The 26,063-nt window shown below is 39.3% G+C and overlaps 1 protein-coding gene across 1 annotated transcript; it reads right to left on the bottom strand.

Annotated features, from left to right (window-relative positions):
* Positions 1-15,458: 15,458 nt before the first annotated feature.
* On the bottom strand, positions 15,459-20,749 carry LOC119746180 (tetraspanin-9-like). Its single transcript, XM_038222990.1, has 6 exons — positions 20,538-20,749; positions 19,353-19,544; positions 18,736-18,915; positions 17,697-17,843; positions 16,755-16,838; positions 15,459-15,992 (listed from the first exon to the last, which is right to left on the bottom strand). The coding sequence occupies exons 1-6, from the start codon at positions 20,592-20,594 to the stop codon at positions 15,939-15,941; spliced, it is 714 nt and encodes a 237-aa protein (XP_038078918.1). The 5' UTR covers positions 20,595-20,749; the 3' UTR covers positions 15,459-15,938.
* Between the last annotated feature and the right edge of the window lie 5,314 nt (positions 20,750-26,063).

Genomic DNA, 26,063 nt, shown 5'->3' with positions numbered 1-26,063 from the left:
AAGATTTTTTTATTCAAAGTCACCAACTCTCTATCATTCAATTCTTTCCTCAAAAAATTTCACACGCTTTTAAGAAAGCGAATTTAGTCATTAACCATTCAATTTCAAAGTTTGGTCATCCTCTTTAGTCACCGGGTTAAAAATATTCGTCATTACAGATCAAATTCGTCTAAGCTGTTGTCGAATGGCAGCATTCAGAGATCGAATTCGTCTTATATCAATTAATTAGACGAATTTGATTGCTGAATAACAAGGTTTGGCGTAGACGAGACGAAATCGAATACTCCCGGATGAAAACGTGTGCTCATTGTTTGAATTTGCTTGAACTGATTTTGAAATTGTCTGACAAAAGACGAAAAGCATTGGAAGAGCACTAAATCGATGTTGATGGGCGAATTTGAATATTAGAAACGGTGAATTTGAATGATAATCGTTTTAAAATAGCCGGAAAAACCTATAGATAAGATTAATTGTTTGACATTCTTTAAAAAAACACCCCCCTGGTTTTGTTTTAGTAATTTTAATAGTATTATTATGACTGCCCCTATGGTTTGCACTGAATTATTTTGGAGGCAAATTAAGTTGTATCAAGTTAGCTAATGAGGATGTGTCAATTTGCTTGACAAGTACAAACCAAATTTTGAACAAAAAATCAAATTGCGTGGATTTTTAAATGTATATTACTACATTCTACGATAGGACAAAAAACGGATGGTTCTGTAGACTGTATTTGCTATGCACGAATATATTATATTATAAAATAAAATACTTGTTGGTGTTGTAGTTACAGAACATTCACAACTCTCACAACTTCTTTGTTGTAACATTTTAGCAACTCAAGTGGCCTAAATTGATCTACGGGAACGGAAAGGGCGTGGTCAGGTGATCTGATTGGTGAATATGATGGAATGCTACGTCATACACGGATCTAGGATGGAACATTGACAAAAGATGGGACCTTTAATTTTGTCAGGGGAAAAAACGTAGAAATCTCCCCACAATATAATTTTAGTAATTTCATATCCGCGCCGCAAATAGTTTGCGAAAACGCACCTCTGGCACGGCAGGTACTTGTGATGAGATTGTGCATGGGATGATACAAGCATTTGGCGCACAGTCAGAGAATGACATGAGTAAAACATTTGGCTGTAGGGCCATTGCAGATTTGTCCTTTGAAACAAATATCGGTAGAATAACAAGCAATGGGAGCCATTTGGACAATTTTGAAAATTGCTTGTTATTCCACTTTATTTGTTTTTCAACGGACAAATCCTATGGCCCCATAGCCAATAATCTTTCTTAAGACGTACTCTGACTGTGTTATGCCATGCTTGTATCATCAAAGGCACAATTCGCCCAAATATTTGCCCTATCTGCCCCACTACTCATTTCGCATCAAATAATATTTAAAAGGGCGCAACGGTCACTCCTCCCCCCCCCCGCACAAACATACAGGTTTGTTTATGGTAAAAATCGTTTTCTAATCAAGGTCGTCCTCGATTTGGTTGTTGTCCTCAATATTATTCATCAATGATGTTGCACGTGTGCGTCCTCGATTTACACCATGAACACGCACACATGTTTACGTTACATACCTTACAAACTCCTTACCTCGTGAGCTCGCTCACAATGTAAGGCGTTTTTAATGCAGTAATATAGATGTCTTATTGATGCGGGTCGCTATACGGTCACATTCCCCACCCATCCTTCCCAATGCGTTAGGGATTTGTCAAAGATAGAGGGCGGTCAACGACTGGACCACAGCTACATTTCTCCGAGTGCATGCCTATGTTACCCAATACCGATGTTCCCCAAAACTGATGTTCCCCGAAATCGTTACCCTAACCCTAACCCTAACCCTGACCCTAAGGATTTCGGGGAACATCGGTATTGGGGAACATCGGTATTGGGGAACATAGGTACTGGAGAACATTGAATAAACCCCATGTCTCCATCTCCTATAGAAATCAACATACAATGATACGCACAGACTTGGCATTTCTGTTTAAGCGACAGAGGGCAGAAGACTTCATATACAAGTCATTATGCGACGATTTCATAGGGGAAAAAAATCGTTTCTTAAAGAGAAAAAAAACCTTTAGGCCTACGAGAAGAAATATAGCAGCAAATGTCGAATATGCATTTGATTTTAATATTTATTATTACTTGTTGTGATACATTTTTTAATGTAATCGCTCGTCACCTTCCGCTCAACGATCTGCAATTTAACTTTTAATGTCTCACTACGTAACCCCATCAGATAAATGCATCGCACACATTTTTAAGAGCATAGAGTTTACCATCAAATATCTATGTTGTATTTGGCTGCACGTCCTGATACTTTCTAGCTTCACTGGATAGCAGTTAATGCGCATCGTCAAGTTTATTGAAGCATGGGGGCTCAATGTTTTAATAAATATTGTGTCGATATTTCACCAGCAGTTATGTGGTATCATGGCTAAAGTAACGCCTAGCCTATATCCTTGCTAAGTCGGCCAACAAGCAATATCAAGCGCCTCCCTTTAAAGGCTTGTCCCCGCACTTATTAAATGTTCCCACCTGATTCTGGACGATTAGGCCTATTTGAAGTAAACAGGATGTGTTACTATAGAGACTGGTTTTTCTCCCCTCACTGAACGCTGGCACAAACTGGCCTCAACAAAATCTATTGTCTGCTGCCCATGCAGATACCCACATTCAGCGTCATAGATATACTCAAGTACTAGACTCTGCCCGTCATTCCACCTCAATTCTAAGATTTTGAACGGGCTAATATAGTAATAAACCCCACCAAACCATCATCCTATAACTTATCATCATGTACTTGTTAAAACTTGTTAGCATTGTGGCTATCACTTCAGCTGTCACCGCTCAGTTTGCGTCCGGTTCCTGCCAATCTCGACTCACTGTCCAATGCTTTTTGCCCGCCACAGTGGCAATTGTGGGGAAACGAGTGTTATCGTCTCAATCCTTTATCGCATTCTTGGGATGACGCCAAATCGGCTTGCCAAGACATGGGAGGCAAGATGGCCGCTCCTCGCTCGCTGGAGGAAATGACATTCATGACAGATATCGCACGATTTAGCAACTACTACATCTGGATTGCTTGCAATGACAAGGAAGTGGAAGGCACTTGGGAGTGTGACGGTCAGGAAGGAAGCGAGCCCTTCTTGGTATAGGGTGATGGGCAACCAGATGATAAAGACGGTCAAGATTGTGCTGCACTAACCTCGGGACTTAATGATAGAATGGATGACGCTGACTGTCGGAATCGTCAAAGGGCCTTTTGTATTCGTTAAGCTGCATGCACTCACAGCCTAACCCAGCTCCGCCACTAATTCCTCACCATCAACATCCGCGACCGCATTCTCAACTCAACCTGCCTCGACGTTCGGGAGATTGTCACTGAGGACGTGGCCGAATGCGGCTCGGAGTGTGTCGAGAAGCCCGGATGTCACTCCATCAACATCAAGGAGACCGAATATGGGAAGAAAATGCCAGATGAACATCAACACAAGCCAGCTCCGAAGATAAGAACAAGTTTCAAAAGACCGTATATTTGTGTTTCTACTCCGAAGGGTACGTCACTGGAACAATCTTGGAGATATAGTCCACTTACTTGACTTTATTTGAACTTGTCACGGAAAACAGTTTAAATTAGGTTCTGAAGACAACAACATATTCTCGAGGTACTTGTTTTTGGAAATTTATGGTTCTTAATTGGCAGGTGGTTAGGTTTTCATCGGTGAAAGAAAATGAGACATCTCTGCTTCAACAAGGTAAAAAGTTCTTATTTTTGAAATGAGTTTTGATGCAAAATAGAACACACGGCAAACAAATACATGCAATGGCGAACAGGACTGCTTTGAACTTAACTCGAAAAATAACTTGCTGATTGATAACTTGTTGATTACAAATCCTAATTTACATATATACCGGGTCATGTTTAAAGGCATGAAGGATCATTTTACTGTTCATGCTATTTGTTCGCTACCAATAATAATACCACTCACAAATCCAAAGACAACTGTCCAAAGTCTAACCTATTGAATTTTCAGCTCAGTAGACATTACATGTTTTGAGAAAACAGTGAACAAAATATGCCCAACCTTTTGTTAACGATACACGATTTCGTCAATAGTACTGTGACGGAAAGTGAAGTTTTTATGCCCTTGTTCATGTTATTGTATTCTAATCTTATGAATGAACTGTAGTATAGTACGCCCGTGACTGGGCGTGGCTTAGCAGTCAGGGTGTGCGTGTATGCACGCACGCGATTGGTTAACAAAGCCCCATATGTTAGTGCATCATAATGGTTTAGTGCATGTGCTATGTATGCGCGTAAGTAGATTGCTACGTACGTACGCGCGGGAGTTTTCTGGCAAGTGGCAGCGAGCTGTACAAACGTGAGTTGAGTGTGCTCTCGCTGTGGCGTGTATTGCTATATATTGATTTATTCGGTTGAGTACCGGGACGAATTAGAATAAATCTGCTTTATCATTGATATGTAAATGAGACACGGTAGAGTGGTTAAGGGCGCGTAATTTGAATAGGGAGTGGCACAGGAATGTGTGCGTGGTTGGATTGAAGGTAGATCACTTCACGCTTGCGAGCAGCAACGACAACACACAATTTTTGTGGCGCTGTACTTCCATTGCGTTATATCAGCAAATGGGAGAGTTGGCAGTTTTGCTCTCCTAAAGTCAATTCGACATCTCATTTTAAGAAGCTACATTACATTCAAGGCTACTGACAACAGAGCTCGCCCCTACATCGGTATCAATCAAGACAAGACAGTTGTTAATAGCAGATGGACCGAAGATCGGAAAGCAGAAAGCAGAAAGCCAGTTTACGAAGCTAAGTTAAATTACAGTCTTTTTAATTTGCAAAAATGTAGTTGCAGATGTTGAAATTCACAGATGATTTTTTTGAGAACGGAGAGATTTCTGGTTCCGAACGAAGAGTGTTCTGGAGAATTACTTTCCCATCGTGAATTGTGGGGACTTTTACACTAGTTCTTTGTTATAAGATGTAACCAGTCTCAGAAAATGGTCAATTTCAGAAAACCCACACTCTACTTGTTGAGACGAAATATAGGCCCTAGATTGAATCGATGTTCTGCCATATACAATTTGTTGGAAACCCATAATAAAGCCGTTTATCATTAATCCTTTGTAACTTTCAATTCAGTGACAACAGGTGAATGTCGTCCGAAAAGGGAGTAGATAGCCCTGGCATCAATCAGTCAAATTTGGTGATACGCCCATATTTCTTTGTTCCTTGACAACGTATTGATTCACGTTGAAGTTTGATCTGAAAATCTTAAATATCACCTTGTGAGCGTTTGACCAATCGGGTTTTCCTGGGTTTCACAGAATTTTTTTTTTTCCAATTTGTTCCAATTCCTACCATCATATGTGTCTTTAAATTGTACCAAAATAGTACGATCGCTGGAAAAGGGGCAATTGCAAGAACAAGGAGAGTTGTCTTAGAAGACAGTTTGGGACACTCCAGTTTCCTTCAGAAAGCCATAGAATAGAGAGCACAGTGCTCAAACCAAAAGTGGTTGGTTCTAAAATGCTCAAAACGGGGTTGAAGTGGTGAGGAAGTTGGTTCAGAAGGTGAGAAATGCAGAATGATGCATACATGTCATGTACAGATGACTTGCCTAACGATGGTTTAGAGATTTGCCAGCTTATTCCATTTTATAACAATTGCTTTCAGAAAGTCAGAGAGCACATGCTTAACTTAAGCGGAGAATGTATTTGGATTAGCAAAGTGGTTTTGTCTAGTGCGAAGGCGGAGAAGTGTAGAAATACAAGATGTCTTTTAGACGATGATTGAGTTTGCCAGTTCCTTCAAAACCAGAGAGAAGCTTTAGTTCTAGTAGGCTTGACTTGAGATTCGTATAAAGTCCAAAGGTATTTAGAATCCCGTTTCACTGATGTATTTACATCTGTTTCTCATCAAAGTTCACTAGTCTTGTTCGGAGAAAAATTTCCTCCAGTTTCAAAACTGTTCCACCGACGCTGGACGCACTGGTAGTACAAAAGGGATTCAATAGAATATTTGGGCATCGGTCAGATAGCGAGAAGACTCGAAGCTCGACTTGGAGAGAATCGAAGGCAGTGAAATTGGCCTTAAGTTAACCCTTCTATGGAAACATGCATGGTCAGCCTAGTTTATTATTTGGCCTAATCTTGGCCAAGATAACCCTATTGGTTTAATATGAAAGCCACGAGTATCACCATACTAAAGTTTAGTGGTTTACGTGGCAAAAAAGTTAGGGTCAGAGTCGTTTCTGACAGAAGTATATAACGAGATGCGTTCAGAACGCAAACAAGACAGTCTCAGCAGACTTACACCAAAATATGGTGACATCCTCAGCGGATGTTTGGTATTGTAAACGTTACAATTGATATCCCCAGCGGATGATGATTCAGATTTGGCAAATAAGCTGTTCTTTTGTATTCAGAGTATAGTTGTAGCAATAAGCAGTGGGAAATGCGCTTTTAATTAAATGCACTTAATAAAGAAAGTGTTTAGTAAGTTGACGCATGATTTTAATCTCGTTAAAGTAACAATCTTTATTATTTTCCTTTTTGGAAGCTCATCTTCAACAGCGATAATTGGAGGCAGCGGAGTCCTCAATCAGCCAAAAGTCAAGAGCTGGATATAGTCTCGCCAGTCAACTGCTTTCCATGCTACTCGAGTCACAAGCCCCATCAACAGTCTCGAGTACAGATCATCCTTCACGAGATGGCGACAATGGGCAGAGTTGCACGGAATATCATACCTACCCGCAGATCCTTACATGGTAGCCTTATACCTGATCCATATTGGAACTCTGCAACATCACCATGCACCTACAGTCACAAACTCTTTAGCTGTCATGTCATGGGTTCATCTCATGGCTAGTTGGGGACCATGATACAACCAAAGACCCTCTGGTGTCATACACCGCGCTAAAGGTCTGACAAGAACACTGGTTAAGCCAAAGAAAGATCCAATTACACCAGATATTCTTTCTGAGATAGTGCCAAAATAGGGTAAAGACCGTTCAGTACACATCTTATTTCATATAAGAATCCTGGTCAAGGCCCTTATTTCATATACCGGGTCTTATCGGCTCAGTGATTTAGCCGCACTTTAATTGAAGTATTTACGTGTTATCTCATGCACTCGGCCATGCGAATTCAGTTATTATTGCGAGGTAATTATTATCAACATGTACAGTTACAATGTTGGAATTGTATGTCAAGTGAGTCAAAGTCTTCCCTTCAGATAAAGACCTTCTTTTGTGTTCATAAACTTAAACAAATGTTAAAGAAGAGTATAAAGTGATTTCATAGAGGTATAAACCGATGAAGTACTCGAGAGTTTGAGAGGGAAGGTTAGAGTTTTCACAGAGCAGCCCCATGCTGCTGTTGGAGTCTTAGTGGCTATCAAAGCAGATATCCAACAGGCTGTTCAAGCGTCATGGACGCCATATCAGAGACAGAGAAGGATACTTTAATATATCCAAGAGAGTGATTGCAATATGATGTTAAATATCTAAATCCTTTTGGGGATTCAGCATTATAGACCCGTTCTTTATAGTTCATACCGGTTGCTGCTGCAAGCACAAATACCAAAATCAGGATGATTTGATTGTTTATTGTGTAGAATGGTGTTGAAATGATAAATATTGATTTATTCGGTTGAGTACCGGGACGAATTAGAATAAATCTGCTTTATCATTGATATGTAAATGAGACACGGTAGAGTGGTTAAGGGCGCGTAATTTGAATAGGGAGTGGCACAGGAATGTGTGCGTGGTTGGATTGAAGGTAGATCACTTCACGCTTGCGAGCAGCAACGACAACACACAATTTTTAACACAGTTGTTAAGTCTGGTTGTAATTTCATAGTTGTTCAATGTCTCAAACAGTATTTATGAGAGACGAACATTGCTACCCTTGCCTGAAGGAGTTGTCTTGCATAGTTCAGGTGTACGTTTCCATTTTTCCAAATATGGTTTTGGTTTTTCGTATCTGGCAGTCAACACAGCGATGTTAGATGGGGTACAATTCCAGAAACAGCCATAATGTAATAGATGAGTGGTATCTTGCGATTATTCAATTAAGTTTAGCTAAAGGCTCTGAAGCCTAAAGGAAAGTTCTGTGAAACTTAAAGGTTCAAATGAAATCCACAAGTGGCAATCAAGGTATGGTCGGAGTAGTTTCTGACGGAGGTATAAAACGAGATTTACAGGTTGGCAGTAAGATTCATAAAGATCAGATCTACTAGATGAGATGCTAGAATTGTTCTAGCGATCTAATGCGTTCAGAACGCAAACAAGTCTGAATAGACATGCACCATAGTATGCGTGATTTATCCTCAGCGGAAGATATCTGGTATTGTACAAAACCAAAAGAGATAATTCTGAAAAGCTTGCCTTAATATAATATCAAATGTGGAACGATTATTCAGAAATAACCATGACAATTGTAAAGAGGAGGGAAGTCTCAAGGTTAATTCTAGTATTGATTACGCAAATATGATAAATGAAAGGCTCTTACGCCTAAATGATAGACCCTAGTTCTGTAAATATTGTCTTCATCAAGACGTCTTTAAGGTTCAAATTATTGAATGACCGTTATTAAAACACTGTCGTACCTGGTAGTCATCACAGCGATGAGACTAAACATAATATCAAATGGGGTACGAATAATTAGAATTAATCATAACAATTACAAAAAGAGTGTTGTCTCAGGTATAATTCTGTATAATTAATTGATCACTTAAATGTGTCTATAATGAAAGGCTCTTACGCCTAGATAATAGATGATAGTTCTGTAAATACTATCAAGTCTTTAAAGGTTCGAATTATTGAAAGATGTAATTAAAACATTGGGTCGTCGTACCCGGTTGCTGCTGCAAGCACAAATACCAAAATCAGGATGATTTGATTGTTTATTGTGTAGAATGGTGTTGAAATGATAAATGGTGATTTGCGCTATATGCTAGCTACGCGCGGGCGAACTGTTGGACAGTTTAGCCGTACACTTGTGGGTGCATTGTGGTTGATTGGGGCTGGGCCCATGGTTTCGTAGTGCTACGTGCGCACAAACCATATCTCCACAGTGGCACTGAGCTGTGCAATGCGATATTGTTTAGGCAGTGCAGCATTGGTTGTTGCGTTGCTGGAGTGTTTCTATATTGCAGCATTGGTCTGTGCATTGCTATAGCGTTCATGTATTGCAGCATTGGTTGTGCATTGCTGTAGTGTTCCTGTAATGCAGCATTAGTTTGTGCAGTGATTATTGGAGTGAGAAGTGCGGTATTAGTTGTGTATTGCAAATAGGGCTCATATTCGAAAACCACAGGTTGTAATAAAGCTACCCAAGACAATTACTCCCAAATCATTTAATCATTTAATTGTTGTCTCTGAAATAAATCATCGTGTTACTTGAGATTACCGACCATTCAGTTGTCAGTTGTCCTTGTTATTGTGTTATTGCCTAGTTAACAGAAGGTTTAGGGATCAATTCCTGCGGCGGTAGATTTCCACCCAAAACGAGCCTGCATCCTTAGCCTTTAGACTGCTTTGTGTAGTCCCTGGTCCGAGGAATAACTTGGTTCGGGAACAGTCCCGCCACAGTACTCTTTATTTAGTAAAAAAAAAATCACTCAATTGACTGATCGTTGAAAACTAATTATTTCAAAAATATGTGGTTCGCTCCATTGCAAGGCCTCAATGGGAACCAGTTTTTAAACTGTTTGGACATACCATGGGTTAGGAACTTTAATAATTGGATAAACAAAACTTAACTACATGTGATGTAAATAAATCATAAAATATAAAGTACAGGTTAGTGACTAGTATCTTTAAAAATTTCACGTAATTTATCTCTATTTAATAGAAACTCTACAAAAGTCAGCTGTCCGCTACTGATCATTTATACCGATACGCTTTCATGAATACCTTTTAAATAGCATGAACCTTCATGGGAGTTTCCAATACCTCCATGAATGAACGAAAAGTTGCAAAGGAAAACAGACAAAAATCAGCACCATCATCTTAGAAAAGACTGGATTTGTTCCTCATTATTCAAAACACACAATCTGACATAATGTTCCAGTCTTGACTCAAATTATCAAAATCTCATTCTTATTTAGATGCATGTGTGCAATATCTGGTTCTCACTCAGCTGAATAGCTTCGAAGCATTGTTTGCACTCAATGGGTAGCTGTAAAAAGGGTTTAGTAAAATATGCATAACTTCTGATATGATGGATTAATTTCAATAATTCTTTTTTTCCACATGGGTAGAAGAACGTGCTCGTTTAATACATGATTCTTTGATATATCAAATTTAACTGCTTTTTGTTGGGAACTAATAATGAAACCAGGTCACTTTCGTTTTGACTCAACCTGCACAACAAGCCAATTGAATAATTTTAATGGGGTGTTAAGTACCAGAACGACTTTTAATCCAAGTAAGCTTTTAGATAATAATTCGGTGGGTTACTTTTGGGATAAATGCAAATGTCCTATAATTCATTTCATTTAAATAGCAGTTTGAAATTATAAGTTTTTGCGCCCATCACTTAGACTAAAAACTTTAGAGGCTTTCTGTAAAATGTACTTTGATTTCTTAAGCGGTGTGTTTGTAGAAATAAACCAGTATAGGCCTACGGCGTTTGATATTTTACTAAAAATGTTGCTGCACTGTAATGACATTAATCAAATCTTGCATGAATTTGTGGGTGTGGTGTACTAGATTTAAACTTATAAGAATTGATTTTTTTTGCACTTTGGTTTTCAGGCAGGTATTCACTTATATATAGGCCTAGAGAAGGTGACCGTAAAATTAAACATTAAAAGGTAAACCCGGAGTAGAACCAAATTGTGTATATAATTTCTGTGAATTTTTCTCTTTCGATATAGTTTTTAGGAAGTGATAATTAAACTTGTTATGAAAACAGATAAAGTAGAATTAAATCAACACTTTTGAGAACACACACTCTCGCTACAGTTTGACAAATAGACGGGACGCAAATAACCGATTCCTACAAAATGGTGACCACTGGCGGACCTTGAAAATTGGGCGAACAAGTTTTTGTTTCATTTGATTATTATGATTATTTTTAATTCCAAGGTGCAGCCCACTTTTCTTTGTCTATTCCACAAATTTGTGAAAATGTTAGAGGGAATATACATTTGCGAACATCTAAAAACAAAACTACCAATTTTTTACAAAATACCTTACGAGGATGTTGGTAAATGAGAGTCTAAAGTATCCTGTAAAATTATGGCACGTTTTCAAGAAAAGTGGTATTTTTGTATACATTTCCAACGGTGGTCGGCCTATTTTTGCAACTACTGACTATTTTTGCAACTTCTGCTCCAATTTACCATTTTTTTCAGTCCAAATTTTGTTTGCTATTGGTTATACAATGTATGTTCATGAACGGGTGCAGGCCAACTAGACTGGTTCCTTTACCATACAACTTTCCGGCATCTATAAATTGATCCATTTCATCTTTAGTAAAGTCAGGGAACAAGACTACTTGAACATTTTTTTTTCTTGGTTTTTCCAGCATTTTCGAACACAAAACTTCAAACATGTCAGTGTAACAATATTTGATCTTTTATACTAACCCCTCATCAAGTTAATTTCTGAAAATTACAGCAAAAGCCAACGATGTACATTCTCTTTAAATAAAAGGGAGAAAAGACAAACAAAAAATTGTCCTGTATCAACAATTACAAAAAATAAATGTCTATGCTCAATCTAATAGTAATTTCACGTGCCCACTCCGTAATAGAATTATACTCTATTGTTTTGAGGTTATAAGGTCAACACATTACAAAGGACGGCCCTGGGGTCAGGTCTTCATTCTTCATTAAAGAATTCACAGCCTCACAGGTGTCAAATTGGCTTATATCCAATATTCTGCGGTTTACTGCACGCGAAACACCGCGAAGAAAATCAATAGCCTACGTGAATCCTTTTGACAAAGCTTTGACTCAAAGTAGATTAGGTTTTTTAGAACTCGTAACCAGCATTTTCAAACAAGACGACACCGACCCGGGGAAATTTTTCAGATCAAATCAGCCAAGGATTTTATCATAGGGCCTACATTCAATGCTGTTGAGATCCAGGCTATAAAAATAATATTTTATTGTTGTTTTTGAAATGAAAAGAGTAATCACAAATTAAAGGGGATGAATGAGGCGTTCAGAAGTCACAAGTGAACGCATTCCTAGACCTACCTGACTCGGTTATATTTACAAATAGTTATTCACAAATCTTGTACATGCATAGCAAATGTAATTTTTTTTTGTTTTTTTTTTCAACAATTAAGGTGAATAATGTGGTTTGGTAATCCTTGCTAGGACAAAATTCACCTGTCCCTTAAATTATGTTGGTGCTGTGAAATGGCTTGAAGGAAAATGTGTTCGATAAAAAAAAATCATATCCTCGTCAAAGAGTGAGGAAAATTCAGAATTTCTCCTGGCCCCATAAATGTGGCCAATTTACTGGACTACTTCCGTAAATAAAGGCCACACTTAGAACATGTACGAAAACATGTACAACTTTGTCAAATTTTGATTTTCACATTTAGGCTTAGTTTGTAGTTTATTTGTGCATATACACACCCTCTTTATAGTCTAATCAGAAAGTGATGCCTTTTTCAGATGTCTATTTTTCGTGAAATTTCCAGATTCGTTTGCACACGTTTGCATCAAAATTTCAACATGAAATTTCACGAAAAATACACATCTGAAAAAAGGCAGCACTTTCTGATCAGCCCATGAAGAGGGTGAGTATGTTTTTAAAACAAAAATAAACTACAAACTGAGCCTAAATGTGATAATCAAAATTTGACAAAGTTCTACATGTTATTGTACATGTTCCAAGTGTGGCCTTTATTCACGGAGGTAGTCCAGTAAATTGGCCACATTTATGGGGCTAAATTTCTCCTGGTCACAGTGAATGACTTTTTGAATTTATTGAAATATGCCCTATTATGGTATTGAATACTATAATAGGGCATATTTCAATAAATTACATTGGTCAGTAGATAGCTATAATTTCCTGTAGATTTTTAAATTATTTTCTTTTAAATTAATTACCTCGGAATTTGTTTTGGAAAGAATGTAGTATCCAGTCACCACTTCTTTGGTCGTGTACATAGTCTATGGAGAGTCCAGTGCATTTTCAAAAAAATTTCAAACAAAATCCGATTTTTTTTTCAGACCCATATTCTTGTCTTTTCAACATTATTGCAATATATATCTGACCGTCATCCGACCTTCATTGAGATATTTGTTTTATTATGAGAAAAGCGGCGTCAAGATGCAACATTCTTTCCAATTTGCTTTTGACTTACCGACAAAGAAGTTGGAATTGCTAGCTGTTTTACTTCGTTTGCCCACTTCAATCCATTGGCAAATGTTGTCCAACTCGTACTGTAGACTCCATTGATTGAAATACGAAATACATGTACATTGGTGTAGTCACAAGCCGTTCATGGCAATCCACATAGTTCATTGTTCAACAAATTTGATGAAAGTTCAGCTAGCCTAAACTTTCTGTTCCGTAATAATTTTCACTCACGACTATTCCAAAGACGTCTGTGAACTGGGGGAAGTTTGAGTGCAGCGAGTCAGGGTGGAATTCCAATGGGGCACAGGCCAGGCAGCATGGAAACCTGGCCGGTGGCCGCCATTATACTTTAGTGACCCGCGTGTGTAGTGTTTATGCCGTCTCCCGTTGACATTTTGCTCGTCTTCTCTCTCACAACCTCACACGGTAGAGAATTACATGACAGAAGTCCACGTCCTTCTGCTTCAGTATTTCTCACATTGTCCCCGTCCAGTGAAAGGAATTTTCATTCCTCGGCAGTCACAGAATGCTCAGGAACCGCTGCGGAAATAATGTAATTTCGTGGACAAAAGACGAGCGCCAGCCACACATTCCAAATATAAAACTGACAACACAGTCGGCAGACGGATTATGGTGAGTGATTAGGATCAGTGCGCATTTAGCACGGCGAGTTCGAACCTGAGGGACATGTCCCTCCGCGGCCTAGGTTTTTTACCCTTACTGTAGTGAAGTACTTTCATGTGGTTTACGCTAATATTAAGCCATTAAATATAACATTCACACAAAGAAACATACCTTTTCTTGGTAATGACAAACCATGTGCACATATTAAATACTTTTTAGGCAAAATGGTACGCCCTATTTTATTTGACGCGGAAAGATATCGAGACGAGGCTGCGGGCCATCAGTGACAGCCGAACGGGGAGTAAGAGTGACTGCTATTGGTTGAAAGTGGAAGTAGGCCTATAATCAGTTTGATCATTGACAAAACTGAAATGCACTTGTTTACGGTGGTTCGTTGGAATGTAATTGTTGTGTTTGACAGTCTCAGTGTACAAAACAAATACAATGGGCTTTCTAATTATTTACGAGTCGGGCATATTACATTGAAAGCGAGCTAAAATCTTCATTTTGGAACTTGCGAAGAGAAATGAAAGCAATGACATGAGGTTAATTACAAATTAATACCAGTCTGCCCTGATTTAAATTGTGATTTAAACATACCCTAATGTTTAATACACTTTTAAAAACAAAGTAAAGAAGCTAGAATGGAAAATAGTCTGGCACCATCCCGTTGAACATTTCACAATTTATATAATACATTCAGGGCACACGACCAAAATGGCTTCCTCGAGAATACGGTCATTATAATGCAGGAAAAGATTTCTGGAAATTGACAACGGCCATATGAATGGGACTGCACTTGCACGATTCTGCAATTGCTTTGTCAGTAATCAATAATCAATAACCAGTAATCGACTTTGAAATTACATAACTGGCCTCGATTTCAATTCTCGCCAGACGAGCGTATTAATTCTACATGTATACATTATGCATAGTATAACACATGCAAATTAAGTAAATTGTTCGATCTTTATAATATTAATCACTTAGTTTTTTCTTGTTGGCAAATAAATCAAGAACTGAAGCCAATATAACTGCCCCATGCTATATTTCAAAGTACACAAGATTTATAACACGCATTTTGTTTCTCTTAGTTTTACAATAATAAGCAATTTGCGAGTTAAATTTGAATACAATTTGGAACGCTGACTTAATCCAATACTTTGCTGCACGTTTTAACTTTGCATTCTCCAAATCAAAGAGACTGTTACTATATCACATGATTCGGGGCAAGCCTAAGCTTACGCTAGCAACGCCCAGCTCCGGCATGGTCTGGTATCTTTGTGCCATTCTCACCCATTGTGAACAATGTATCGGCGCTTTGCTTAGAGCTTGCCCCGAATCATGTGATTACCAACAGTGTCTTTGGTCTGGACTCTGGAGAATTCAAAGTTAAAATGTGCCAAGCATTCTGAGCAAGTCAAGGTACCAGATGTTTTCAAATTTAAATCCCAAAGGGTATAGGTCACTCGCAAATGGCTTATTTGAAATAACGGAGTAATTTACATATGCAAACAAAGATATCAAAATCAGTCTGGAAGACGGAAAGGATTATGGACCGAGTGGTGACAATTTTATGACAATCAAGTCAGGATACATTTTATAAAACTGTAAAAAAAAAACACCCCAGAATTTCTGGATTAAAATAACTAGACCTACGAGACTAAGTTCTATTTACAAATAATTATTTACAAATGAATCGGAAATTTGCAAAGTATGCCTGCTTTTTCAACCACAAGGGAATATGTGGTTTTGGGAATCCTTGCCGGGACAAAATGCGCATGCCCCCTAATCTATGTTTGTATTGTGAAATGGTTTGAAGAAAAATGCGTTTGGAACAAAAGAAAATCCTCATCGCGGTTTTATAGTTCAGTCATCAGATTCCGGATAAAATCATCACTTTGTGGCCGGTTCCATGGCGACCTGACCGGTCGGCTTAGCCTTTTCGGATGGAGCAACACAGAATGAAGGACAGGACAATGCCCAGAACCTGCAAGGTGTCAAAGCCCATTCGCAAATGGGTAAGGAAATTAATTATTAGAAAAATAACCATATTGCCATCTAAGAGGGTGGGGTTGTGTTTGCGGGGGACTACACGTCTAAATGTCCTTTGCTACGGCCGGCTAGAAATGAATGCAGCCGCTTCCATGCATAATGCGCGTGTGTAATTTCTAGCCTTACAGCCAAGTAATGGACCGATCCAGTAAGCCCCGCCCAATGCGCACGTGGGAAAATTAACAGGTGCTCCTCTCCAATGCCATGCTGCATTTTCCTGCCGCGCGCATCATACGCGCGTGCACGCATGTTGGACTTTAGTGCACGCACGTCGGACATAAATCACGGCTGTCATTGGTCAGAACACCATGGGGTGGTACTAGATCAGTCCATTCAGACACGGCTTGTTGCTGTAGCTTTAACCTCAGCTAGCCTGTAGAAATGAACTAATATGTAGTGTATTCAACTTTCAAACGCTAGGCTACATAGGCCTATTTGGACTTATAAATTCCAGCACTTCAATTTAAACCCCCAAACTAAAACTCATTTTTGCGAAAAGGCATTCTAATATCACATCTAAAAGAAAGTCCGTATTTTTGGCCGCTAGAAAAGAGGGACATTTCGCACACTCGAGCATTTTGGGGTGTGGTTGTTACCAATCAAGTTGTGAATATTAATTTCTGTTTTTGTTCTCATCTAACTTAGTTATCCTGGATTGTGGAGGGAGGGGGATAGCAAATGTTATGACTTATTTTACCTGAAACACTCCCACACCAATTAGGATTCCCGCCACATATCCCACGTGACTCCGTATGTCGGCAATTAGGGCATCTTTGCATCCCTTGGAAACAAGAAATAAAAATCACGATTTCGCATGATGGAATTAACAAGCCAACAACAAATGATATTTGCCGTCATGGCGTCACGAGGGTCGAGTCTACCTCTAGAGAGCGGTATGGTTTCAGACGCCCTGGCTTTCCAACCTCGTTCCATGGGTCAACTCACAATTTCGAGACAAAAGGGAACAGGTAGTACCATAGCAGTGTACTGCTTGATGCATGTTGACGAGGTTGATGGCTTTCTTTTATCCCCCCAGTTTTGTTATTTTGTTGATGAGATTTAAAGCGAACACAAGACAAAAACCACATGTATGGAGATGTCATCATTATAGTTTTACTGGCTTATTTTGCATAACTTGAAATATTTTAAGATGCGAGAAAGACTCTTGATTGAAAGGCACATCACTGAAATTGCTCCTTTTTTCACATAAAGGCAGCTTAAAAATAAAACCTTGGCGGGATTTATGTTTGCACTATTTCAAAATACTGTCGCATAAACTATGATTAAGGGCAAGTAGTGACCCCGAAATGTAGAGGAGCAGATATTCATTTTATAGGCGATTCACGGATTTATTCAACTCTGAAAGTCTGAACACAAAGTTGGAAGCCAAATGCGAGTCTGAGAGGTATAGAGTTTGGTATTGTCAGAGTCCGAGTCTAGGTCATTTTACGACTTTTTCCGACTCGTCGGTGCAATCGAGTCTTAAACTGGAGTGCCAGACTATAACAACAATGTTGAACACATGTTCTTGAAAGCATATCCAATATCCATGACTTTCGTAATCTTCCATTTTTTATGTTAATAAGAATAATGAACAAAATCAAGAAAACGTACTTGTACTTTGACTGAAAATACCCACCTTTTGCCACTTGCTAACGACAGCTTCCCTGCCACAGCCCGTGAAGAGATGATCCACGCAGCAGGAATCGGGCGTCTCCCCAGGCTGGCTCATACTGGGGTGGAAGCGGCTCCAGTCGGCCGAATTGTTGACGCCACAGCAAGACAACTAGGACGGACCCATTCAAAATGCAATACATGTATTATACAACTGGGCCTTCTTGTTGTCATCCCCACCCAACCTTCCGTCCCTGCCCCACCCTTATAGGTTGGGTGCAGTGTGATGGGAGGCCCCTGGCATGGTTGGGGGATATTAGTCATCATTTTGCATGCAGTTAAACATTTATCACGTATTGATAGAGATAGTTATGGAGTCCAAGGGTTGGAGAAGCACGGTATCACACTTAAACGAGGCTGTATATAGTTACAATGGTTTCATACAATTACGAATTACGATTCTCTGCTGGACCCGAAGAACCAACCTATAGACCTGCTGCCAACATTTCAGTCATGTTCCCTGTATCCAATAACAGTACTGAATGGTATTATCACTTGTGCAAAAAGGAATCAGCCTGTTTTTCCTTCCAGCCTCGCTTTGGTTAAGTTGATTTGAATGGGAAAATATCAAGATGGCCGCAACACGATAATGGCCAATGGTCTTTATCCTCCTGAGTGACTGATTGACTCACTCACTGAGTGACTGACTGAGCCACTGCCGTATGAATAATGTCACACGCTGCTAGGTACTGTCGAGCTTTCCAGTCTAGCCCTTTCCCTACTCTTTCCCTCATCTTTTGCAGTGTCAGCGGTACGGTTTACGGACACTTAAGTCGAGGAATTGTTGCTGGTCCAAGGTTGGCCAACATATAATCCTCTTCAAGTTCGTATATCTCTGGCTGACTGACTCACTGACTGAAAATTGTGAAGTACAATTGCATTAGCCGCACCTCACCTTATAGCCTAACAAAATGAATCAGATGACTACCTAGAAGCTTTAGACTACATTGGTGCAGGACCAGCTTTTACTATATTCTTTTTCTATCGTAAACGTGGCCACTCACCGAGGTCTGCAATCGATCCCAGGCCGACGTCAGGCCGTGTTGGCCCGCCTTGCCGTACAGCGGCAGCCCATTATGGCTCATGTCCTGCTCGATGAAAGCTTCCACCTCTTTCCTGTTGGCAAAGCCTAGCCCGCCAGCTATCATCTCCGCGGTCAAGATGCCAACCATTATGATAAAATACTGCCCAAGAAAAAAAAGGTTCAGAAAATAAGCCATACTTGTGAGCAAATTAGGGCAGTGTAATCATGAAGCCATATTGGGGTACAACCGATGTTAATTTAAGGCTAATACTCACCCTGTATTTCAATCGACAATTTGAGTGTTATTTACTCTAAATCGACTGTCCCTAGTTTCACTCTTTGAAGTTTAGAGAGTAATATTTGACAAGTGGTTAGACGTTGCTTTTGCATGTATGGATGATATGCCATAGGCCTAAACATCCACTTTAACCTTTTTTAAGAAAATAATTTTAATACGTCCGAATTACATATTGTCGGGTTGCCGTCCGTTATTTTGGCTCATCAGATGGAAAATGTACTGTGATAAGCAATAATATGAGGGATGAATTTTGTAGTACACTTTTCGCCGCATGATAGGTTTTTTTTTATCATACTCACGGCAGCCAGCATGCACTCGCTTTCCTTGATGGCGCCACAGCAACCCAGGAAAGACACGGCCATGATGATGCAGCCCACGACCATGGTAAGAGTGGTCACATTGAGGAAGGGGAAACTGGGAAGAAGGGTCGCGAAGGGACCCTCACGGCTGTATAAGTAAGCACCTACGGCTAGCACGGCCACTCCGGCAATCTGTAACGAAACGGGAGACAACTGTCATTGTTGTTTTGACTCATTTTCTATATAGTTTATTTCTTCTTCACCATGTTCACTATGCTCCAATTCCAGAGATTTATAGTCAACTTCTCAGAAGTATATCACAAGCAAATCATAAGTCAATCACAAGCAAATCATGTGTCAATCACAAGTTAATAATGTAATGAATCGATCACAAGTAAATCATAAGTGGATCACAAGCAAACAATAAGTCCTTCACACATATGTCATCGCAAGTAATCACGAGTCAATTTCAAGCAAATCAAAAGCAAATCGTGAGTTAATCACAGGCAAATCATAAGTAATTCATAAGTCAATCACAAGCAAATCATACGTCCATCACAAGTAAATCATAAAGTCAATCACAAGCAAATCATTAGTCTATCACAAGTACATCATAAGTCAATCATAAGCAAGTCATAAGTAATCATAAGTAATTCATCAGTCCATCACAAGTGAATCATACGTCAATCACAAGTAAATCATGAGTCAATCACAAGCAAATCATACGTCGATCACAAGCAAATCATAGGTCACGTACAAGTAAAACATGTCATCAAAGTCATCACATAGTAAAATTTGCGTCAGCAGAAGGCATCGCAAGTCGTCTCAGGTAGTCCAATCACAAGCCATGCCACAAGATAATCAAATAATTCATCTTTGTAGCCTTTGTTCCTCTTGATCTATTGTTGTTTTAACATGTCGTTTCCACTCAGCGTAGCTGCTATGCTAATAAAATTAATCACGAGTCGACTAGTCTCAAGTCGAGGGACGAGAAAGTCCGTTCATTTCCTCTAATACTTGTGACCTGGCTTTTGATCATGACTATATAAAGATATCGAATCCCCTCCGTACCATCCTGTAAATGAACTTGCAATAGGTCAATTGCATCACCATCATTACAATTATTATCACAACCATAAAGCCTTCATCATAACTACCATTTTGCCATTACTAAAAATTACTTACAAAAAATAACAAGTTGAACACGAACAGGAAACATTTCGCACAGTCTCTCGCCCCCATGTTGAAAAGAGACAAAAACCTACGGTTGAAGCTATAGCAACCTGTTACAAGAATTGAGAAGAAAATTTCAATGCATTTGATCTTTCTCCGAAGCCTGCATGTTCGTGCCCCCTAAAATGTCTCCTTCCTTTTTACTCTATATCGATCGGTACATTCTGTCTCTGGGTAAATAGAAAACGGATGACGACACTTCTTCCAATTACAGCAGTGCGGTGTGGATATTTTCACGGTACATATACCTTTTTTTCCGGTTTCAAATTTTGTTCAATGTCAGCAGTCAGAACTGTCTGTAAGGACACTTTTTTTTTACAGCACTGAGTTTTGAAAGAATTAAAATCTTCAATTGTTTACGTACTATGTTTCCAGATTTCTTTGTTATAGGGGTAACAATATTGTTCCCCAATGTTCAACCCCTGTCGCCGCACAAATGTTCCCTTTAAAATGCGCAAAATGTGTTCATGCATTAATTAAAATGTGTGCCAAAATATTTTTGGAGGAAAATAAAGAAACCATGCATTTACAAAAAGGGTTCAAAATTAGTCGCACAATATTAACTGCAGACAGCATTTCACAACTGCCGTTCTTAATATTCAAATACTGCCGTTCTTTATATTCAAATAAAAATGAATTTATTGCACCTAAGGAATACGTTGCACGAACAAGAAAAGAAGTACTCACCTCTGCTTTACAAAAAAGCTGGAAACGACACGACTTTCAAATCAAACACCTCCGTCAGAAACTTCTCGAGCTCCGCGATCCAGCCCAGGGGTTTTGGGAATTACACAAGTTGATGCAACTCTGAATTATGAAGTTACGCCCATTATGCCGCATTACATGCTTTCCATTTCAACGTTGAGTGTTCTTCTCTTATGACGCAGACTTCAACACCCTTCCCCTGTGTTGATGAAAGCTTCCCCCTTCCTTTACCGGATCGAAGCTGGGAAACAGGATTTGACTTTTTGACTAGACGGAACTGACCTTTCGTGAACTAGAACGAGCAACAGCCTCATAAGTTTGGTTCTGAGATTTCATTGGTTGCCATTTTGTAGTCCGATTCGACAAGTTGTCAAATACGCCCCAACCTCGTTCCCATGTGTAGTGGTGGTTGGAGCAGTACGCGCGTACTGCTCCAACCACTACCTGCTCTCTCACACTGGTATTAGATCGTTTGCACTATGCAAATAAGGAATAGTCTGGGGCCTGGGGTAAAATCGTCGGGGTGTGAGATCGGAAAACACGATTGTCCTCAAAGTTAAAATGTCACAAACTTATCCAATATGCAGTATCACATTACATATTACATGTATTGTAAGCAAAATGAAAGGGGATGTGTTTTTGAGGTGGAGTGGACGTAATAATTCACATTACAGGTTAAAATACGTAGCCTATAAATGGTTACTGTTGGAAACGAGGTTCAAAATAAAGTAACCCTGGGGACGAGTGTCGAATACGCGCAGACGCGTGCGACACGCATTTTGCTGCCCAAGGTCACGAAGGAAAACAATTCTCTCGACGAGCCGGCCGATGTCTGACTCATAACGTGGGGAGGGAATCTCGATCAGACTGTCACGTTGACAGTCTGTCGGGATATGGCTACTCGGCATGTTCTATCTTGCCTAGATGACGAATTCTTCCATCATTTTGGACTCCCTGTTCCGTTTTGGAAAAATTCAGCATGATTAGTCTCGGTCCAAGCCCGTACTTGGATTCTATGCCCTTAACATGCAGCCCAGTCGGTCCCCGATCTGAAATGTCATGCTTGGATACAGCGCGTGAGAGGTAGGCTGGGGATTCCTTGGGTCGAAGTGCCAAAGTTCCCAAGATAGGATTTGAACCATTTTGTTGATTGCAACCCTCTACCGTCACGGTGGCTTGCGCCGCGTGCTTGCCAAGAATCGGGGGGAATCTAGAGCCAAGACTACATGGTATAGACCTTTCTGCGCTTGGTTGGCAAACTGCATTTTTGCCAACCACGGCCTGCAAAACTATGGAAGGTCCAACACTGCAAAAATGAAGAAGAGTTATTACAGATCACCACAATATTATTTGATACTTGAAAATACAACATTTTCAACAACGCTACAAAATAATTCCCACAAATGTCTTTTTACCATGTGTTGGTGGCGTTATGAGGACTTTTTGGGAAAAATATGTTGCCAACCACAGCTTCAATTTATGCGCTTACGGCAGCCCATACAAAATGGCGCCAATGTTTACAAACAAAAGAAAGGCCCATAGTACAGTACTGCAGGCAGATGTGGGATTGTGTCTTTGATGATACAAGTATGGAATTAATTGGCACACAGTCAGAGATATTTGGCTATAGTGCCATCGCAGATTTTTGTCCTTCGAAAAAAATATAGGTAGAATAACAAGCAAATAAAAGGCAGCCATTTTGAAAACCAACTAACAAACAATGACACAATTTTAAAGAAATAAATCGGATAGATTGGCTAAAGTTGTTTCGGTCTGTTTTAATGGACATTTAAGAACAAACTTCCAGTTCAAGTAAAACGTAGAAAGTAAAAGGTATGAGCATGCTCTTGGGAATTCTACATAGTTGGAAGCAAAGTTGAGACTGTTATTCCAAAACAACGTGACTATTTTTGACTAGATGAAACGAATAATAGTTGATTTCGGATACAAAAGGTGGCCCTTAAATGAAATGTACAACATTAATTTTGGTTTTGCTGCAATTTTCAGAAATAAATGGATTTTGAGGATTAATATGTTGTAGCAAATATTGTTAAATTGACTTGTTTCACGTTTTGGGCTTGCAGATGTTGGAAAAAAACCAAGAAAACCAATCATGCTCTTGTAGTCTGGTTAACCCCAATTAAGATGAAATGGAGCAATTTATAGACTTTGGGGAATTGTAAAATTTTCAATCTCAAAGGCTTGTACCCCTTCACAGGTGTGCAATCAATTGCAAAGAAAATAAGGGAAAGGAAATGCGGAATAACTAAATATGACAAATAAGAAGCAGTTTTTGTAAAAAGCCAGTTCCTCCATTGCTGGTGGTTCGACCATAGTTCGACCAGCGTTGGAAAAGTACAATTTTTCTTGAAAATGCCAGCACACACGGAGCCATGATTTTACAGGATGCTTTAGACTGTCATTCCCTAACAATCCAGTAAGGTATTTCGTGATAACTTTATCATTTCGTTTTCCGTGTTTGCAGATGTTGTATTTTCCCTTTAGAAGACATTGTCTGGTATGTTGAAATGATAGTGATGGAAAAGAACAGAACAATTGTTTGAAAAGCTAAATACCCAAGGCACAAAAAAAAATGGATTTTCGTCCAGAAAAATCTTTAAGGCAATGGCAAAAAAATAATAATAGTAAGAAAAACTTTATTAACACAACACTAACCAATAAAGGCATGTGTAAGAAACCAGTACCTTTTTCAAAGAATAATAACGGAAAAAAGTCATCATAAGATAATATAAATAAGTGTCCACGTTATAAAAGCACAAATTACATGTTCCACTATGGTTGTAATATACCATTACAATTTCATATTTTTAATACCCACATTTCTTTTTAATTTATTCAAGCAAAGCACTTCACATTCAACCAAGTATCAACAAGTGGTCATGTAAAAAAAAAAAAAAAAAAGCTGAATTACAATTTTTTTTAGAGCACTTGATGTGACTTGTTATAGCATTATTAAGGGAACTGTAATTACTATATGATGTCCTGGTTATTTCAAAAAAAATCAATTTCGTCCAAGAAACGAAACAAATTTAGTGATTTACCATTCAATTTCAAAGTTTGGTCACCCATTTTAGTCACCCAGTCAAGCGTATGCGTAATTATACAGATCAAATTTGACTAAGCTGTTGCCGAATGACAGCATTCAAAGATCGAAGTTTGTCTTCTATAAATCAATAAGATAAATCTGATTTCTGAACAACAAGGTTTCGCGTAGACGAGACAAAATCGAATACTTTGAGATGAAAGCGTGTGCTCATTGTTTGAATTTGCTTGAACTGAATTTGAAATTGTCTCACAAAAGATGAAATTAAACATTGAAAGTGTACTAAAACAATGTTGATGGACTGTGGACGAATTTGAATATTAGAAATGGTGAATTCTAAGGCTAAACGTTTCAAAATAGCCGGGAAAACCTGTCAACAATTTTCTTTCTTGGCATGATGGAACATAATTCACGAGGTGGGACATTTGAAAACTGCTAACTTAACATGCTGATCTGTTCTAGAAATCTTTGTAGCCACTAAGAAGTACAAGTATGCCGATAGTGAGGGCACTACATATAAAAGACCATGCAGGTCGAGGGGGGGGGGTGCTTAAAAAGCAAGTACCAGATTGTATGCAAGTATGTTTGTATTACCTACAATCTCAGATGTTATCTAATGGCAGTATGGTACGCAGAGTGGCATAAATCGGTGTCGGCGAGGGGGGGGGGGGGATGACTGTACCGCAAAATCCTATTATTGCCTCGCTGTGTAAATTGCGAAGAAAACAAAAGGGGTTGGGGATGGACACCACATGACACTAGGGGGCGCTGTTCATGATACAAATGTACAAGTAACAGAAACTTGCGCGCCTGAGTCCCTTAACCTTTAAGCTTTTGAAAGCTTAAATTGAAAGCTTTTGTACTGTTCTCCGTTTCAAAAATGCATTAAAAAAATTGGGACCATTGCAAAGTTACAAGATAACCTCAAAATGGTCTTATTTTGGGGTTTTTCACCACACCAATGGGGGTGATCCAATGGGCCAATCACGCATGTATGTAAGAAGCGCTAGAATAATAAACACTAAATAAAAGCACATACAATGACAGTGAACCTCAAAAGATTTCCAGTGGCATTTGATTGAAAGACAGGCTGGCTACATATCATACTTTGGGGGGGGGGGGGGGGGGGGGAGAGAGAGAGATGAAGACGACACACTCATGCAAGGCACTCAGAGCACTTCGGTAGTGAGTCAATAAGCTAGGAGTTTGGCTTGGTGTTAATTTTTACCGCAAGCTGCATTTTGGAAACAGAGACTGTGTGGTAGTCTCCAAGTCAGCCGTTAAGAGTTGGTTGTTAAAGTGATCGGGGTATTACTGCTTGCAGTTGCAGTCATCAATTTGAGAACCAATATAACTGTTTTACAAATACATGTAGTGCAAATAATGTAATACTCAACATGACATAATAATGTTGTAATTTCAGCAATGAGTGATAACTTCAACATTCAAGGGCGGATCCAGGACACAATTTTTTGGGGGACCAAAACATTTTTTGGTCCCCCAAAAAGTGGGTCTAAAAATATTACGGCGAGGGGTTGAAAAATGTTTGGATTCTAGATGCTCTGTGATGTGATCTGAGGCAATTTCTGACCACTTTAACCGAATTATTTTGAGGAAAAGACGGTGGTGTACGCAGTGCCCGCCTTTATGCCGACGTCATTTAAAACAAAAAAAATGGGGGTTTGTGGGGGGGGGGGGGCATGGCCCCC

This window comes from Patiria miniata, unplaced genomic scaffold (assembly GCF_015706575.1).
Source record: "Patiria miniata isolate m_02_andy unplaced genomic scaffold, ASM1570657v1 HiC_scaffold_7, whole genome shotgun sequence".
Lineage (NCBI taxonomy): Eukaryota > Metazoa > Echinodermata > Asteroidea > Valvatida > Asterinidae > Patiria > Patiria miniata.
This window is presented reverse-complemented; position numbering and strand designations above follow the sequence as displayed.